Consider the following 15,308-nt stretch of genomic DNA (forward strand, 5'->3'; position numbering starts at 1 on the left):
TTCCAGTTACCAGCACCATAAAACGCATGTAGGTCTACACATATGTAGAAAACGTTATTAGGCATACCAGCACGTGGTCAGGTCACCTACTGGGGATATTTGTACAACACACAATTCATGAAATAAAAACAGCAGTAAAAAAATGAAAAAAAAACTGGACTGATAGTATTTTATTAGAAAGAGATCATGAAACTGTTAATCATACATAATAAAAAAACTTTACAAAAAAACTGATAGATAGAAAAACTCTTCGCACCATACATCACAAATATTATGGATAGCTGCTAAAATAAGTTATCGATACATGCAAAAGTCCATTAGAATCCTTCAAATTCACGGTCCTCATCAGTTACACCACTGAATAATTCATTCCAGTCGTCTGGGTCAAACATATCATCGTATGGATCATCTTAATTTGCACTCTCAAGGGGATCAATTGATTTTGTCATCACTTCCATTTGACCATAATTAGCCATATTCCATACCATCTAAAAGCATTTACAAATATTTTGAAGGTTTTCACAATAATTTCAGTTTTCATCTCCTTCCAGGACTCAACAATCCACTCACATACAGTTGCAAATGATAGGGTGGCAACATGCATGTTCTTTGTGAAGTTTTTTTTTTCCCCATTCTTGCATCCAAGTGAACCATTTCTTCAGTCCTAAGTCCTTTAAAGGTTTCTTGATTCTAACATCCAGTGGCTGCATCATGCTCATAAGACTTCTAGGAATTACTGCAAGGACAGTATTAAGTTCGAAATTAATTGATAACATTTTTCTCCATGTGATCTGAACATATCCCAAACCAGTAAGCTTTTCTCCTTTCTAAAGTCCACCTAGTCACATATTCCAGAACTCCCTAATCCAGCCATCTTCATCAACCACCCTTTTCCATGGACGAGGACAATGCCTTTCAGAAATTTGTCTGGGCAGAGGTTTCTGCTTAAAAAAAAATCACCAGAAGCCTTAACTCTGTTCCATCTGCCATACAACCAAGCACCACAGTGAATCAACTCCTTTCAAGGCCAGCAATCTTAACCAAAACTATTTTTACTCCAAACTGGTTCACAGTTCTTTCCCTGGCACATCAAAGTTCATTGGGGTTTTGTCCATATTGTCGATGCATGAGAGCCTGCACCTGTTTTTCTTCCAATTTCTGATTACAAAGCAATGGAACCCAATTAACCTATTAAGTTCAGCTGATAGACGTTGGGCAATCTTGGTTTTCTATCTAAGCACTAAATCATACCTTTTCATAAACCTACTGTACCATCAGCACTGGCTTTTTTTTTTCAATTTTTTTTTCATTTCATTTTTGGCACATTTTCTTATACATTGTCAAGTCATTATGCTTCCGTTCTAACGACATGGAAATACCCAGTCAGCAATCTTTTCTTCTAGTTGTGGCCACTTGTTCAGCTTTCTTCGGTTTGCATACTTCTGTTTTGGCATAGCCTTTAACTGTAAGGCTTTTTTCCTCCAAACTTGAACAAGTTTTTCATAAACACAGGACTTCCCTGCAGCTATGCTATTTTGTTTTTCTCTGCAACTTTAATAACTTTTAGCTTAAACTGTGCTGTATACTTGTTTCTTCATGATGCCATTTTGTCAGAAGAATTTGGGAGAATTTTACTTTAAGTTCAGAGTGCAACTGTATGCAATACCTACTTCTAAGAAACTGAAGCAACAGCAGGAAGACAAGGTCGAGGCCTGCTACAAGGTACTGCAGAAATTTGCATGCACAAGTCAAATGCAAGTTTTCCATAAATGAATACATACAGTATATATAGTTATCAACATTAATTGAAAGATTTGAAAATCACAGTGTGCAAATATATACTGGTGCGTGTAACATGTGATGGCACAGGTATTGTATTGGAATCAAAAATGTGCAAATCATTCCCTTTAAAAGGCTGCATATATAGTCAGGAAGAGGCCCCTGAAAAACTAGAATCAACTTATACAAGAGTTATATGGAATAGACCACTTTTTGGCCAAAGAAAGAGGTCGACCTATAGACAAGTATATACAGTATATCCATGAAGACAGTAGAAGGAAGCAAAGTTTCACTGACAAAAATGGTTAACGTTGGTCCCTTTTATTTAAAAATCAAAGAAACCCTAGGCAAATCATTCAAACAACTCATGAATAATAAGTAAAAAAATATGCTATGTGAGATTAGCTTTCCTTTTGTTGATAATTTTGTGAAAACCATTTTATGCTATACTCTAAAACAGTATTCCAATTAAATTAGTTGTGAAATAGTACTTTTTATACTTCTTGGTTTAATATTCTGCAAGCCTCATTCAAGATTCTCTTTTCGCTGTTTGATGTTTCTTGACCTCTTCACAGATGCCCTGTAGCGAGGACAGCGCTAGAAGAAACATTAGTTTTAGCTCATCACAACTCTATATTCCACAAGAAATCCCCTGGGCAGATATAAGAGATGAACAGAGAGCATCATTTCTTCATGGCTGACTGTGAAGGCTGAGCCACTGCTTCCAACGCAAGTCTTTACATATTGCAAAAGTGCCCATTTATCTTTTTAAAATGTTAGGTTGGCAATATGGTAAAGGTTTCTATTCCATCCATTGCATCAAATCTTCAATGAAGGCAGACAAAATCTCAAATGGCTAGGGCTAAGGATTCACAAGTGAAATTCTTCTTACTGAAGGGCAGTTGAATCTCAACTCAATTAACCTTGAGGGGTATAATTACAGCCAGAGTCATAGAGCCACACAGCATGGAAACTAACCCTTTGGACGAACTAGCCCATGCCAACTATATACTTTTGGACGAACTAGCCCATGCCAACTATATACTTTTTCCATGGGTAAAGATGGGAGCACAAAACCCAAAAGAATAACAGAATTTGTTGTGTCCAACAAAAGCAACCAAATAGACAATGCCCTTTTTGTCTCTAACATCATGACTTTTCCTCAGAACTCCAAGGAGTTGAACCATTTGAAAACATAAATTTCTCTTTTGCTGATAAAATGGAAAACTAAATCCTATACTTCGAAAACCTCCCTGGCTCAGTAACTTTCAAAGTTAGAGGTAGGCACATAACTTATACCTCTTCAAGTTTTTGCTGAAAAAGAAGCCTGACTTCTTCTTTCTGCGTCTGACAGTGCCTGAACAATTGCTGCGCTGTTCCGGTCAACTGCATGTTCTTCAACTGCAAAAAAAAATTACTGTGTGTTAACTGCAACCTGAAGGGTCAGCATTTTCTCAAATTCAAACATCAATTACATCAATTTGTACACCAAGTTTGACCATGCTAAGGGTTGTCATGCTAAAGTTAATTTGCTTTTCCTTTAAAACAGAAGCAATGAAACAAGAGATTTTCTCAAGGATCATTTTAGAAAACTCCTAGATTTCTCCTAATGGCATGATTAAGCATGAACTTGAGTTTCTTGACATTGCATGAACTGTCCTTTCTGGTGAACATGCCAAAGGAAATCAAGTTCTCTGCTCCACTTAAGACATCAAATCAAAATTAAGACTCTGATCACAAAAAGGAATTTGTCCTTTGCACAAGTACCTGTAGAGGGCGTAAATTATAATGGATTAAAACCTCAGAGCTGTAGAGGAAGTGAAAAATGGGAGAGTGAGGAAAATAAAAAGCATAGGACCAGTAGGGGTGGGTGAGCAAGGTGGTGGTGGTGGTGATGGTGATGATGGGGGAGGTTGTTCACAACAGAGCAGAATAAAGTGACAGGGTGGGGAACAGGAAATAGAAAATAAAATTAGATATGGCAGTGCTTGTCGGGTGCTGGGCAGTTAGTGAAGTTTTCATCTGGTAAAAGAACTTATCAATTCCACTAACATTCACTTTCGCCAAGATACTATGCAGTAAACTTAACCTTCACTATTTGGCCATACATAGCTGCATGCTCAACTTTGCATCCAAAAGCTTTGACAAGGTATCCTGTCCTTTTAAGCAAATCATACAAGTTTCACTGATTATCAGAATTTAATGAAGAATGACCAAGTGTTGTACCTTTTCCTGATCCAACAACTGCTGTAAGTTTGACTTGTACTGAGGTGTCTTCATATATGCCATAAATTGAAGATACTGTAACCTGAAAGACTCTGTATTTGACCAAGATTAGTTAATACATTATCTTCTTTAAAATGAATACATCCCTAAAATTAAAACATTAAACTGAAAAAACAACTTCATATACTTGGAAGAAAATTTTCAGAACGTTAACAGTATTTTGAATTTTGAAGAATCCAGAACACTTGGTGATTGATTTGTTCAACAAAGTAATTGATGAAATAACAAAAGTTGTCTTTCCAAGTACTTAAATGGAAACTTTAGATGAAGAAACATTAATAGTCGAGCAATAAAAAGGACATGTAAATCAAATTCAACAACTGAACAACAGAATTTAAAACTGGTCACTTCTCCAAGTACTGCATCAATACAATTTACACAAGTGCACTTTGAAGAGGATGAGTATTAATGCACAATGTACTCTATCACTCCATACTAATGTGTGTCATCTGGTAGAGCCACACGGTTCTTCCCACAGTCAGCTTTCACTCTGGCAACATACAAAGCAGATGCAATAAAGTAAAATAACTGGAGGATAAAATCAGAGTCATAGTTACAGCAGGAGGAAACAGCAAGGCAGTCCAACATCCAAGGAGTGATAACTTGACACCAAAGAAAATAATTTATGGGAAACTGCCTACCATCACCAAACCTCAAGTACCAGAATTCATCCTTACAACATTCCATTCACTGCATCCATAGGGCCAAACCTCACTGATCAAAAGTAAATCACATATTGTGGAATTAGAAATAGTACCCCATTCTTCAATCTCCTTCAACCTTTCCACCTTCTTATAGCGACAATAGCAGCCTGAGCCAATATATTTTGGCTGTAATCCACCATCGACACAGAATCTATTCCTTGCTCAACAACAAAAAAAAAAGAAAATGAACAAAAGACAGACATGAACTAACTAAAATTCTTTGGCCAACTACCAACTCATGCTATTCATTCCTAATAAATATATCCAGCTTCAAGTCTGTGAACCCAGCTGGTGATCATCTCAAGCAGCGCTAGGCATAACTAGCTCACTTCAATGAGTTTCTTCGACTTTTGCAATATTTTTCACTTGTACAATTTATCTTTTTAATAGAATATTAATTGCATGCCTTCATGACCTCAAAGATGAATTTTTCTCAACACACAGAGTTATACATCATGGAAACCGATCTTTCAGTCCAACTCGTCCGACACTTGAGATATCCTAAACTGATCTCGTCCCATTTGCCAGCATTTGGCCCATAATCTTCAACATCTTACAGTTGGCGTCCCAGCTTTAACCTCCATAAGCATTAACTCATACCAACTGCATGTTGCATATTCATCCACATGAATATTTCAATGTTGTCTATCCTTTCCCAACTCCACTGACTAAGTGCTGCAGCATTGCCATTTCAAAATTTGAAACTTTCTCTAATTCTAGACTTTGTTCCACAGTCCCTTTGCAATTCTCCACCACCCCCAATCCTTGCACCAATACCTATGCTTGCTCCCAAAATCTTTGCAATTCACCATCAGCAACTCGCTTCCCTGCAAAGTGATGGAGAATTTTCTACTCTGTTCCTTATGATTTGCTGCTTTTCACCAATCTCTCTAAAATATTCCTTTTGTTCTCCCATTCTAGACTAACTTCATACTTCTTTAAAAAGGTTTAAAGGTGGAAAAAAAAGCAACATAAAAACTTAATCCTAACTTGGTTCAGATAGATGTAATGGAGTTAAAAATAAACGCAATTTTACCAGCAGCATCCCATGTGGTTGGGTTATACAGAAGGGGGATACACTTTTGCCTTGGAGATTGTAATCTTCAGCCAAGATCAACGAAGGTTGCTCAGCTTCAAAGGTCTATCCATTCATTTGGCCGTAACAGAGACCTGTCACATTGCATCAGTTTCTGGTTAATAAAGCACAAGCAGTCTGATGGATTTTATTCCTGCCAGCTTTCTTCATAATTTTAAACCAGAGCAAAAACAGGTCAGCTGGTTTCATCCACCAAGGAATCATTACTACTAACTGTACTTAAACTCACTTTTGCTAAGGCACGAGGGATAAAAGTCCTGTGTCCCAGTATTCAAACCAAAGCTTCAAAATAAAAAAAAATAACTATTTTAAAAATAAAAGATCTTTGACCAGCACACCCGAATTTACAATCAGCACTATTTCAGCCGACTTCACATAAGCTCATGTCAATGTGGTAAGCAAGCTACAATCAGTATCTACAGGTCAGTGTTACTAATCCTCAAACACCAGTGACTGAAATGTTAAGAATCTACTTGGCTAATGAAAGAATTTCTCACTGCAATTGTAGCATTACTTAAACTTAGAGAAGCTCTCATGTCATGTCAATAATTCAAACATTATCCAAGTCACTGGCATTTATTCAAACTAACAGGCCCAAAAAATGTTAATTTCAATTTCCATCTTTGGTTCCTTTCACATAATTTCCAAGAAATTGACTAACTATTTATTGCAACCATTTACACCAATTCCACACTCTTGTTGTACAATTACATAGGCACAGTTTTCAATCCATAACCCTGCTCAAATCATGTGTGCAAATATACACAACTTCTTCCTCATGTCTATTCTTGAAGTAGTTAAAATGGTTAGTTTTTGTCCTGTAAATGAATAAACTAAGGTTCTACAGTGCAATTTGCATCGTACTTCAAACATTTGCTCCATAAATGGAAACCAGAGTTGCAACATTAAATACCTGTAAATCTGATTTGTAAGCAAGGGATCTAAGCAGCATTTCAGAGAAAAGGACAAGTTATGACAGTTTGAGACAGTGTGGCCAACCTGAATCTAACCTATTTTGGGTTGACAAGATACTTTTGTGTTTTCCAGCAGATAACAGAAGGTATAAAATTAATTAATCGATTTTCTTAGACACATCAAAAGCAAAATGGATACAATAAGCACCAAAATCTCGGTGATTGATACAGGTTTGTTAACCAATGATCTCCAACTTCAAGTTTGAAAGCGACAGTGACAGCATTTTAATTCCAACTGGAGAGGAACAAAGTTTACAAAAAAAAAGGGAGTTAGGTTTCTTCAAATAGAACTGAAGATGCAAATGATCAATTAAACTATATGGCTATAATTACATCAAGTAGGTCCACTCAAGAACTGGACTAGAGAATTATGTCTGGTGAAAATAATTGGAAAAGGCTGAAGAATTGGGCAATTTGAACTCTTGTAAAAGTAAAGTGAAGTTGCAGTAGTTAGAAAATGGAACAACAGTAGCAGAGGTTAAACAAAATACAGAGGAACCTCGAGTATCTGAATATCAATTATCCGAATTTCAGATTACCCCAAGGCGATCTCAATATCTCAGTAGAACCATTACATCAAAAGAGCTATTTCAACCTTGATCTTGTCTTTTGTTTACAATAATTAAAAATGAACTTGGCTTACTGAAATGCTACGGAGAACAGTCCTGGACGTGGATGGGAGCCCAGGCACGGTCTCTAAATGACTGACCTCTCTCTCTCTCCCCCACACTTTCCCTGGAGGTCTACAGAGGAGTGAACCCTAAACCCCCCTTCCCTAGATAATCTCTCCAACATTGTCCTGTAAATGGCAGAGGTGGAACTTTTTTAAAAGTTGCAGCAAAATGTTGTGCGCATGCTGTTTGAAGACTTACCCCACGAAGGCAGCAGCAGCAGTCTTACTGGGGTTGCGGGTAGGAGAAAGGAGGAGATTGGGCCAGGGTTCGGAGAGTGGGCAGAATTGGGGACGGGGGCTCACATGCGGTGTGCTACTGCCTAGTCTCCTGAACAGGGAGCAGACTTACACAGAAAACTCCCGAGCCACAGAGGAAATCAATTAACCGAAGAATCAATTAACCCAACGAAATAACGCCCACCCATTTCATTCGGATAATCGAGGTTCCTCTAATTCTGAAGCCTTGATAACTGCTTGAATAGCAGAAAGAAACAACGATTTGTGTAATTAAGATCAAATAGCCATAAAATTCCATGTAGACAAATATGAAAATGCAGCAGTACATACCTAGCAGCTTTTGTAGTGCAGGTGGTGTAGGACCCAGTAAAAACTGATTGGGTGAATAGCGTTGCACTTTGGGAGGTAGTTGGTAAAATGGACTATGAGGTGACTTGTACGCATCTGAAAAATGAAATCAGCACAAAATTTTCACAAACTAACAGTTACAATCAAGTCTAAACCTGATGGCAAAACAAAATATCACTCAGGCTTGAATACAAATCATCTCAACTAAATCATTTAAAACTACTAAAATATTACTGCAATACCTGCACTAATCATATCTCCAGCAACATGAAATTAGCACTGGACTTCATCTGTGCAATTAGAATATTTGTAACAAAAAGCTTATCTTATAATGTTAAAGTACAAAATTAAAAAAGGAAATAATTTCTCATGCCAATTAAGTACTTTTTAAAAATTCAGTTTCCGTCATGAACTCCTGATTAACATCAATATTTTAAATGCTATTACTGTCCACTTCCATTTATGCATCCAGATTGTCCTTATTCTAAAATTTATGTATCTTCTAACATTTGATATAAGATTCATCAGCAACCACTCAAAAAGTGAGGAAATTTAGTGATCACGTATCTTTATAAACGGGTAATAAATACCACATTCTGATAAGGATATCCTTTTAAGTGGGGACCTGCAATCTGTACATATATTGCGGAAGAGAATGGACATTCAAAATATGCAGTATAAAGTACAATTTTAAAACTATAGGATAAATCAGTGAGCAATCAGGTTAACATCCAAGTGCAATAAAAGTTCAGTTAATCCTTTTCAAAACTTGCACAGAGAACCTCTCCCAAGAATCATTTAGTTAAGTTGTGGAACAACTGAAGGGGATTAGTTCACCTAAACTATGTACTATTCATACATCTGTAAACCATTAGAAAGGAGGAGAAACATTCAGGACAGCCACAAATGAAGCTTCATATTAGTCAATTAAAAAATATTCACTCCAACTGGCTAAGAAGCAAAATTATCAATGACAAATTTTTGAGATGTATCTTGCAAGAACCCAAAACAAATATGCTGACCTTTCTTGGGTAAATTCAGAAGCCTATTTCATTACATTTTAAATGAGTGAACACAACTCTAACATTTAAGACAACACACAACTACAGGATTTTTAATTAATATAAATACAAAAAGCACAAACTCAGCAGATCAAGCTTTAAACTGTCGACCCATATTGAGTAAAACAAATTGCACCTAAGGTTTAACTTACCCTGAGGTGAGGATGCTGACAGAGTCTGCGCATGTAAAAGATCCAGTGCAGATTGATTTGTCTTGGTATTCCTTGCAGTGCTCATTTTCTTGGGGCGGCCTCTTTTTCTAACTGCAATTCTCTTGCTTTTATTAATTATCTTGCTCTTCCGTGGTTTCGCAGGTGAAGATGCTTTTTTGATCCCGGTTACCCCAATTTTATCCTCTTCAGGACCAGAATCCTGCCAATGATAGTGTCACAATTATTAGACAAAAAACAAAATACAATATCCATTCACTGTTAACACAGGAAGTCACGACATACTTGTGATTCTAAGTGCATAATGCTTCCTCTACCATATTCCAAATGTTTTCAACCGTGCTAATTATATTAAGTCTGGCAGTTCAAAGGTGAAATAGGCCCCCCCCCCCCCCCCACCCCCCCCCCCCCCTCCCCCCCCCCCCCCAGTCATTTAAATATTTAATCTTTTTCTGACTCAGCACCATTTTGATAATTAAAAAGTTAAATTAATCTACACAGTAAGCATTCAGTTCATCATCATAAACATCTGCAATAGTTCCAACCTGAAATAAATCAAGGAGGAGCAAATTACATTGTCAATGATGAACTGCAAATTACAGCTCCCAAATAACTTTTTGCAATGGCTTCAAGGTTAGACAATCTGCTAAAATGTATTTCATTCAAATTAAATGTAGAACATACCTTGGTTGGAGTCGTTGTACTACTCTTATTTTCTTTATTTTCCTTTTGTTGTCTGCGTCTAGCTGCCTCTTGTTCCTCCTGTAAAAATTGTTACAACTATAATTCTAAATACATAAATGAAGTGCAGGAAGAGATAGTGGGAAATTGGATTTGCAACAGATTTCAGATAATTATACTTGCAGAATCCAAGAGAGAGAAACAGACATGTTACATTAAGAACCTTTACTAATTTGAAATACATGAGGTTTGCACACAGTTGGCAACAACTTTAAAAAAGACTCACCCTGAGTTTTGGATTTTTGAGACTAGAAAAGTAGTTTTCAAGCTGAAATGAAAAAGAAAAGAAAAGAAATGTTTTGTTTTCTTATTGTTATGCCTTTAAAAAAGAAGGTTTCATTGCCAATTAGATGATCTGGCAAACAGGCTAAGGATCCAACAAAAGCCAAGACAGGTGTACCCAACCCTTTCAATCCAAGCCCAGGCATACTTATCAAGAGAAGGAGAACCACACTTAAGACCACAAAAACACTTAGTTCTAGCAGCAAGATCCATCTCCCTCAAGAAAGTGTACCATCTATGAACAAGACATTTTTTCCAGATAGAAACGCTATACAATATTTTTCGGCTCTAAGTGTAACTAAAAGAAATCAGACTTCTTGCAGTAGGCCATGCTCAACTCACTGAAAACTTCCACAATCAGCCCAGCCAGCGGTAACAGTAGAATCCTCAGTACTTCAAAAACAATCTTGACATTGATTCAACCCATCCACATTCCCTTTTATATTAAACTGAACTGAGACACATTTTTCAGTAAAGGAGGAAAACTGGAATTGCTATGATGTATAAAGTTACTATAGCATACATAGGTCAAAACTCTCTACTGGAAATAAATCAATTTATACATAAGAGCTTGAAGATTTCTGGAAGGAAATGCAGCTTTAAAAAATGAAAAGTTTAAGCTCTCCTTTTTGTACAATGTTTTACCTTCTGTAGCATATTTCTCCACAACATTTAGAAGAATTATTCAGCTGCAATTCCACCAATCATATACTATTAAAACCACAGCAAGAGTCATGAATGACATCACTCCCTCCCAATGCCGGTGAACAATTACTGACACATACCAGCAACTTAAGCAACACAACATCATACTTACTATTGTCCGATCAATTGTATGCAGGTAGTAGGAGACTGGTTTACCAGTCCATGAAACGGAGCCTCGCAATGGTGATAACTCCACAACTCTCATGATAGTGCCAATGTCTTTAAAGCGCAAAACAAACATGTCTGTCATACATTATTGGAATCTGAACTATTAGATATTACACAAATTGAAAATTGTTTACTGTAACTTGTCCAAATTGCTAACAATGAACAAACTGGAGATAATTGAATAAACTCCAGAATTTGCTTCAATTTGAACAAATATATTCCAATGTGTTGTTTATTCAAAAAAAAACCTGAAAATTTACATCTAATATTTATAATTATCAACATCACTTAAGATGTCAAAGTATTATAAAGATAACTTGCAGCTTAAAAGAGGACACTTTCAAAATCTTGCTTCAAAACAGAATTATAATTTCAACATATGGCAGATTTTTCTCCCATCTATTTGAAGTGTTTTACGTCAACGTCAACAATGCCAAAATCTCAACCTAAACTTCACAGACCACGTTCTGTCCCATGACAAATTCTGCTGGCTCATAATCCATTGTTCACAACTCCAATGTATGCCAGTCATATGGAGTCTAGTGTAACTATCTCACTGATTTAATCTACGACAACTATATTCTAGCCTTGACCATCCATACCCCACACTGGAGCCAAGTTTTCAAATATCTTGGCTCTATTTTCTAGGCTTCCTTCCCTGATCAGGTTTTCAACTCTCTCAACTCTTTGATTATCACCCTATACCAGGCGCCGTTTTATTAATCATCCTCAGATGCCCCCTACAAGACATTACATAAATGCAAGATTTTGCTGTCAATCATATTAAAACTCTATTAAACTCTCAAAAACTTGAGCAACTTCTTGTTCAATGCTAATTAATGTTCTACAATAAGGCATCAAATTGGTAACGTACAGAGAGAGGCTATTCATCCCATCAAGTCTGCACCAACCCACTGAGTCCCACATCTCCACCCTATCCCCCATAACCGCACATTAACTATTCCTAAGCCACCTAGCCAAGACACCCCTGGACACTATAAGCAATGCCCAAATCGATCTAACCTGCACATCTTTGGACTATGGGAGGAAACCAGAGCACATGGAGCAGACATGGGGGAACATGCAAACTCCACATGGACAGTTACCCAAAGCTCGAATTAAACCTGCGTCACTGGTACTGAGGCGCAGTAGTACTAACCACTGTACCACCATGCTTTGCGCCAGTTGAACAGCAACTTGTACATGCCGTTTGGAATTTCTGCTGAAGAGATTACAAAGGGTTGTGTAGGTGACCCAAAGGTGCAATGCATAAAGGGAATTTAAGCATTAAGATCATTTTGATTTTCTGCAACAAAAAAAAAATTCAATTTGGATTTCACGGAACAATACTTGTTCCACGACCAACAGTGACATCAGCACCAATTTCAAATAGAAAAGGGGACTACATGGAAAGGTCGCACAATTAGTAAATATAAAATCTGCTGGAACTAACTTAGGCTAAGAAAGAAACCAAGCTAAAGAAAAACTTACCACTTAAGTTCCGACTGTTTATTCTGAAATTTAATGGTGCAAAGGGTTTGGAAGAGACAATTTTGCCACCTGTAACAATGGTAATTAATGACATTGCTCAAAATGTACTTCACACCTTTTGAAATTTAAACAATGTTCACACAAAATGAAGAATCTATAAAATTCCATTTTTGCATAAAAAGTCTTGAGTGGAGCATAGGATGCAAATTCTACCTTACATTTAATGGCACATTTCCTTACACGTCCATCATGTAAAGCTCCATGGATAAGACTAAACAGAAGCAGACTACTTCCAATTACTGCACAGGTGGAATGTGGTGACACAGGATGATTAAAATCAAGGAAGAAATTTAGGACTGGCTTGAGGATAAATCCTGAACAACACAACCACCCTCTTGTCAAGCCGTTTTAATTTGGTATGCCATCATGCCTGTGTTCACCTATCGGAACATGGAAACAGAAGCAAACTAAGCTGTGGCATAATTTATTCCCAATTTTAATTCACCTGTGACATAGATTCATTAGACCAGGAGTAAGACATTTGGCCTCTGCAGTCGACTGTGCCATTTGCTAAGAATATCACTGTCCAATTTTGGCATCAACTGCCCTTGTCTTTCTATTCCCTCTTCCTTCTGATAGATAAATTCAATCACTGCCTTAAAATTCCAACAACTCTCAGCTCTCTGATAAAGTTTCTCCTGATCGGTCTTAAATGGGAAATCCATTATTTTTCAACTGTCTCCCTTAGTTGTCAACTTGCTCAAAGGGAACCAAACTTACAAGCATCTCTGACTTACTTCTAATGTTTTCTTAAATAAAGATTAAAATTGTACATGGTACTTCAGATGCAGTTTCACAAACCACAGGCTTCTAGTCACAAAAGCAATTTTTGACCTCTCTAGCATTAAGCTAACTTTGGACCCAATTTGCAAAATTTCCTCAGAGCTGATGGGCTCCTACTCAAGAAACTGTTCAAAACACAAACTCTTGTCAAAAGCCTTACTGAAGTGTATGTAGACTAGATCCACTGCACTATCCTCATCCACACATCTAGTCACCTCCATTCATGGGACATAGGCATGCCAACATTTATTGCCCATTCCTAGCTTTCCACGAACTTAGTGGCGAGTGGCCTTCTTGAGCTGTTGCAGTCCACATGCTGTCAGTCGACCCACAATGTCATTAGGGAGGGAATTAAAGGTGTTTTACTCAGGAACATTGCTATATCTCCAAGTCAGGATGGTGAATGGCTTGGAGGAAATCTTGCAGGTGGCGGTGTTCGCATGTTTCCACTACTTTTGTCCTTTTAGATCAAAGTGGTTATGGTTTTATAAAGATGCTCTCTAAGGATTTTTTTTATTTCTGCAGTGGATATTGGAAACAGTATACAATACTGCTTGCTGAGCAAAAGCAGTGGAAGGAGGAATGCTTGCGGATGTGGTGCCAAATCTGTGAAACTGTACTGATCCAGACAAATGGGGAATCTTCCATCAGATTTCTGACTTGTGCCTGAAAAAGCTCTTGAAAAACTCAAACTTGTCAGCAAGTAATGCAAACCTCTCCAAATGAAGATTAATTCTGTCCACCAGAAATTTTTTCCACTACGTTCCCTATCACTGATGTTAGGCTCACTGTCCACTGATTGAGCACCATAACCCTTCTTTAATAATGATACAAAATTAATGGTCCTCCAATACTCTGGCATCCCCACTGCCTCCAGAGATGGATTTCAAAATTAACGTCAGCACCATTATCATCTCATGCCTTGGTTCCCAATGCAGACTGGGAGACCTGTCAAAGATACATCTTCGGTTTGGCATCTTGTCAAAAGCCTTCTGGAAATCCAAGTACATCACATCTTCAAGTTCAATTTTAATCTATGCTGCTCATTAATTTATTAGAATTTTCTGCAAAAGTTGGCAAAGATGACTCTCAAACTATGTTCATTCTGCCTATTAGCACGGAGGCTTTCTTCATGCCATATTACATCCTTAATAAGTTTCTAGTAATGCCTGATAATAAGTTATTAATGTAAAACAATCTGAACCAACTATATAAATAATATACCTACAAGAGCAGGTCAAAGAGGCTGGGAATACTGTAGCAAGTAACTCACTCTTATTTCAAAAAGCCTATCCAGCATCAATGAAGCGCAAGTATGCATGATGGAATACTCTCCACTTGCCAGAATAGCAATAAGTCTTGATCAAGACTGGGGGTGGTGTAAAAGGAACTGCAGGAACAAAAAAAAGGGGGGGCGATTTTGGGTGGGGAGATAAGGTCAGGATAGGTGAACACAGGTAGAGAGTATGACCTGATTGGTTGAGATGGGAGACAACAGTGTGTACCATCTACTTCTCATCATGGCTTCTTCAGTAGCATCTTCTAAAGGCATAATCTCCAACACAATGAACAATAACAGTAGCAGATAGTCAGGAACACCAAAGTCCACCCACTCAAGGCAAACACCATCCTGACTTGGAACTACATCACGGTTTCTTCACGATCATCAAGTTACAATTTTGAAACTTCTTCCTGAGAGCACTGGATTTCACACAACTGTGGCAGTTCAAGATGAATGTTTGACATCACC

At 37.4% G+C, this 15,308-nt stretch overlaps 1 protein-coding gene across 3 annotated transcripts in view; it reads right to left on the bottom strand.

The window, feature by feature from the left end:
• dot1l (DOT1-like histone H3K79 methyltransferase) overlaps positions 1-15,308 on the bottom strand; it is a 101,461-nt gene that overhangs the window by 40,184 nt on the left and 45,969 nt on the right. For all 3 annotated transcript variants that reach the window (XM_072594101.1, XM_072594100.1, XM_072594102.1), the window contains exons 10-17: positions 12,716-12,784; positions 11,169-11,275; positions 10,296-10,337; positions 10,013-10,090; positions 9,311-9,530; positions 8,080-8,193; positions 4,006-4,097; positions 3,079-3,180 (exon numbers count right to left, since the gene is read on the bottom strand). In XM_072594101.1, coding sequence (XP_072450202.1) covers positions 3,079-3,180; positions 4,006-4,097; positions 8,080-8,193; positions 9,311-9,530; positions 10,013-10,090; positions 10,296-10,337; positions 11,169-11,275; positions 12,716-12,784 — 824 coding nt within the window. The remainder of the gene's footprint in view (positions 1-3,078; positions 3,181-4,005; positions 4,098-8,079; positions 8,194-9,310; positions 9,531-10,012; positions 10,091-10,295; positions 10,338-11,168; positions 11,276-12,715; positions 12,785-15,308) is intronic.

The sequence above is a fragment of the Chiloscyllium punctatum genome, chromosome 24, assembly GCF_047496795.1.
Source record: "Chiloscyllium punctatum isolate Juve2018m chromosome 24, sChiPun1.3, whole genome shotgun sequence".
Taxonomy (NCBI): domain Eukaryota; kingdom Metazoa; phylum Chordata; class Chondrichthyes; order Orectolobiformes; family Hemiscylliidae; genus Chiloscyllium; species Chiloscyllium punctatum.